This window comes from Quercus suber, unplaced genomic scaffold (assembly GCF_002906115.3).
Source record: "Quercus suber isolate HL8 unplaced genomic scaffold, Cork oak 2.0 scaffold_330, whole genome shotgun sequence".
NCBI lineage: Eukaryota > Viridiplantae > Streptophyta > Magnoliopsida > Fagales > Fagaceae > Quercus > Quercus suber.
The window spans coordinates 19,543-22,298 of record NW_027069783.1 but is presented as its reverse complement, the minus strand read 5'-3'; the positions used below and the strand labels follow the sequence as shown (position 1 = coordinate 22,298).

At 34.7% G+C, this 2,756-nt stretch overlaps 1 protein-coding gene across 1 annotated transcript; it reads left to right on the top strand.

Annotated features, from left to right (window-relative positions):
* Nucleotides 1–615: 615 nt before the first annotated feature.
* Nucleotides 616–2,343, top strand: LOC112005578 (uncharacterized). Its single transcript, XM_024037867.2, has 2 exons — nucleotides 616–831; nucleotides 1,460–2,343. Exons 1-2 carry the CDS (start codon nucleotides 682–684, stop codon nucleotides 2,099–2,101), a joined length of 792 nt encoding a protein of 263 aa, XP_023893635.1. The 5' UTR covers nucleotides 616–681; the 3' UTR covers nucleotides 2,102–2,343.
* The last annotated feature ends 413 nt before the right edge of the window (nucleotides 2,344–2,756 follow it).

Genomic DNA, 2,756 nt, shown 5'->3' with positions numbered 1-2,756 from the left:
TTTTAAGAAAAAGTCCAAACAACAAACCAATTTGATCTCAAATCTATTAAATTAAAAAATAGTAATCAATCAAATCTCATAAAAAAATAAAAGCCACCCATAATCCATTTGAATGGAATAAAGTTTTGGAATATGCTAAATAAACTTATAATTTAACTTTTATTCTCTAGTTAGTAATATGGAAAAATTTTCTAATAAGGAAATCATGTAGACACAAGATTTTTCTTCTAAGCAAATTTATGAATCTATCATGCAACAATTTCAAAATATGAAATTTTGTAAAATGTGATTATAACACTTTATGTATTTACGTTAAAAAAAAAATTATGATGTTAATATACTCAAGTTCTCATTAATTTTAGATTTCATACTATAATACATGTTTTGTAATGACCTTATAAATTAAAAAATATAAATATAAAAATAAATAAATAAATCCGGAGCCGCCACTGTGTTTGCTCCAATGAAATTTGGGTCAAAATATGATTATAACATGGAACTCGCGATGATGCTTCCCCAGTTAGCCCTGCCCTGTAAAGTTGTGATTCGCAGCAAATGCGTCTTCTTTACTTCACGTGGCTCTATCTTCGATTTTTTTACAAACTATAAATGGGGTACCTGAGATAGAATAGTGCCATACTAAAAACTTGCACAGAGAGAGAGAAAAAGAAGAAGAAAAAAATGGCAGACTTGTTCATTAAGCAGGCAGAGCAGTACGCAGAGGGTAGGCCTAGTTATCCTGCAGAATTGTTTGAATTCATTGCTTCCAAGACACCCTCTCACGACCTTGCATGGGATGTTGGCGCTGGAAGCGGCCAAGCTGCTCGATCTGTGAGTAATTCTTTTCCCCTTCCATCCATCTAAATAACAATTTTGTTTTTGTCTTTGTGGGGGTCCTCCTGTTCAAACAAAATTCATTTTAGTTGAAACGAGGTATAGTTAATTAGGTGCAGTATATTTTTTTATGATTAAAATGATAAAATAGTATGCACTTTTTGATTTATAATATTTATGAAATTATCAATTTCAAATAAAAAAATAGTTAGAGGATCCTAATAGCTAGTATTACTGGGGTTGTGACACTAATCATACTATGCCAAAAATTTTAGTATATAAGCTATAAATTATAACAGCCCACATTTACTAGTAGTAAGGAAAGAAATGCATTGGCTAATTCAACAGTTCCACATTATGCAGGACCCCAAAAAATAAATTTATGTATGGAGTGAAAGAGTTTGTCAATAACCTGGCAGAGCAAACAATATTATCTTTCAAACATAATTAAATTCAATCCAATTATGTTCTAGCATTTCTGACTTTAATCGTGCCCCACATGCCTCCTTCTATATCTTTATATAAATTGCTTTGATTGCTCACTGTTACTAAGTAGATACATCTAATTCCATTTTAAACATTTGCTTTTTATAGACTTTTGTCCTAATACAACCTTATTTTTCAGTTATCTGGGATCTACAAGAATGTCATAGCGACAGACACAAGTCCAAAACAGCTTGCATTCGCTCCAAGGCTACCCAATATTAGATACCAACTGACATCTCCTACCATGTCTATTGCTGAGCTTGAATCCAGTATTGCACCTCAATCAAGCATTGATGTTGTGACCATTGCTCAGGCCATCCATTGGTTTGATCTCCCTAATTTCTACCAACAAGCGAAGTGGGTACTCAAAAAACCTCATGGTGTCATAGCTGCCTGGTGCTACACCGTGCCAGAAGTTAACGAATCAGTCGATGCAGTCTTCCAACCCTATTATAACATTGCTGTGGAGCCTTATTGGGATCCGGCACGTAAATTGGTGGACAGCAAGTATGAGACCATCGATTTTCCATTCGAGCCAGTGGATGGAGCTGATCATACTGGACCGTTTCCATTTGTAACGGAAAGATTAATGGATTTAGATAGTTATTTTACATACTTAAGATCATGGTCAGCATATCAAACAGCTAAGGAGAAGGGTGTGGAGCTTTTGAGCAATGATGTGATTGAGGAATTCAAGCGTGCTTGGACTGAAGATGGACAGGACAAGAAGGTTGTAAAGCATCCAATTTATCTGAGGATTGGAAGAGTAGGGAATGAGTAAATCAAAAGACTAGCTTGGATAAATTGCGGCACCTCTCATATGAAAATAAACCATTTTGTTTCAAAGGAGTGATGGATGGTCATCATGGATTCATTTCCTTTGTCAGTAAAATTGGTAGTGTAATAGATCAGTTGTGTTTATCATATTGCCATTTTATACAATGGGATTCTGCTTTTGAATGCTATTATATTAGAAAGTAAATGATGGCTACCAAATATCATCATTAAGATTGTGCTTTTGTTCATCAAGCTTCTGAGATGATTGCTCTTGATTTGGCAGAACTTTTGCAACTCTAAGTTTGCATCTGGAAGAACCTCTCTTTGATTTAATTTGGTGATAGAGAGGCTGTATGTGCTACTTTAACTAGAAATGTTATGTTTTTGTCCAAAAAAAACTAGAAATGTTATGTTGCAAGTGCAAGTTTGCTTACCAATGGTGAAATTGGCCAAAGATGGGTTCAAGTCTTCAAGAAGAACCAGAAGTTGGGCTGCTGTAACTCTACAGCTATAGCATTCTCTCAGTGGGGAAGAACTACAAGTTGTAGGTGTGAGGGGGATTCATTCGTCTAGAATATTGCTTTGTTACAAAACTAATAGAAACTAATAGAAAGCATCCAGGTAATTTGGAAGGAAATCAAAACTTGGGGTTGACATTG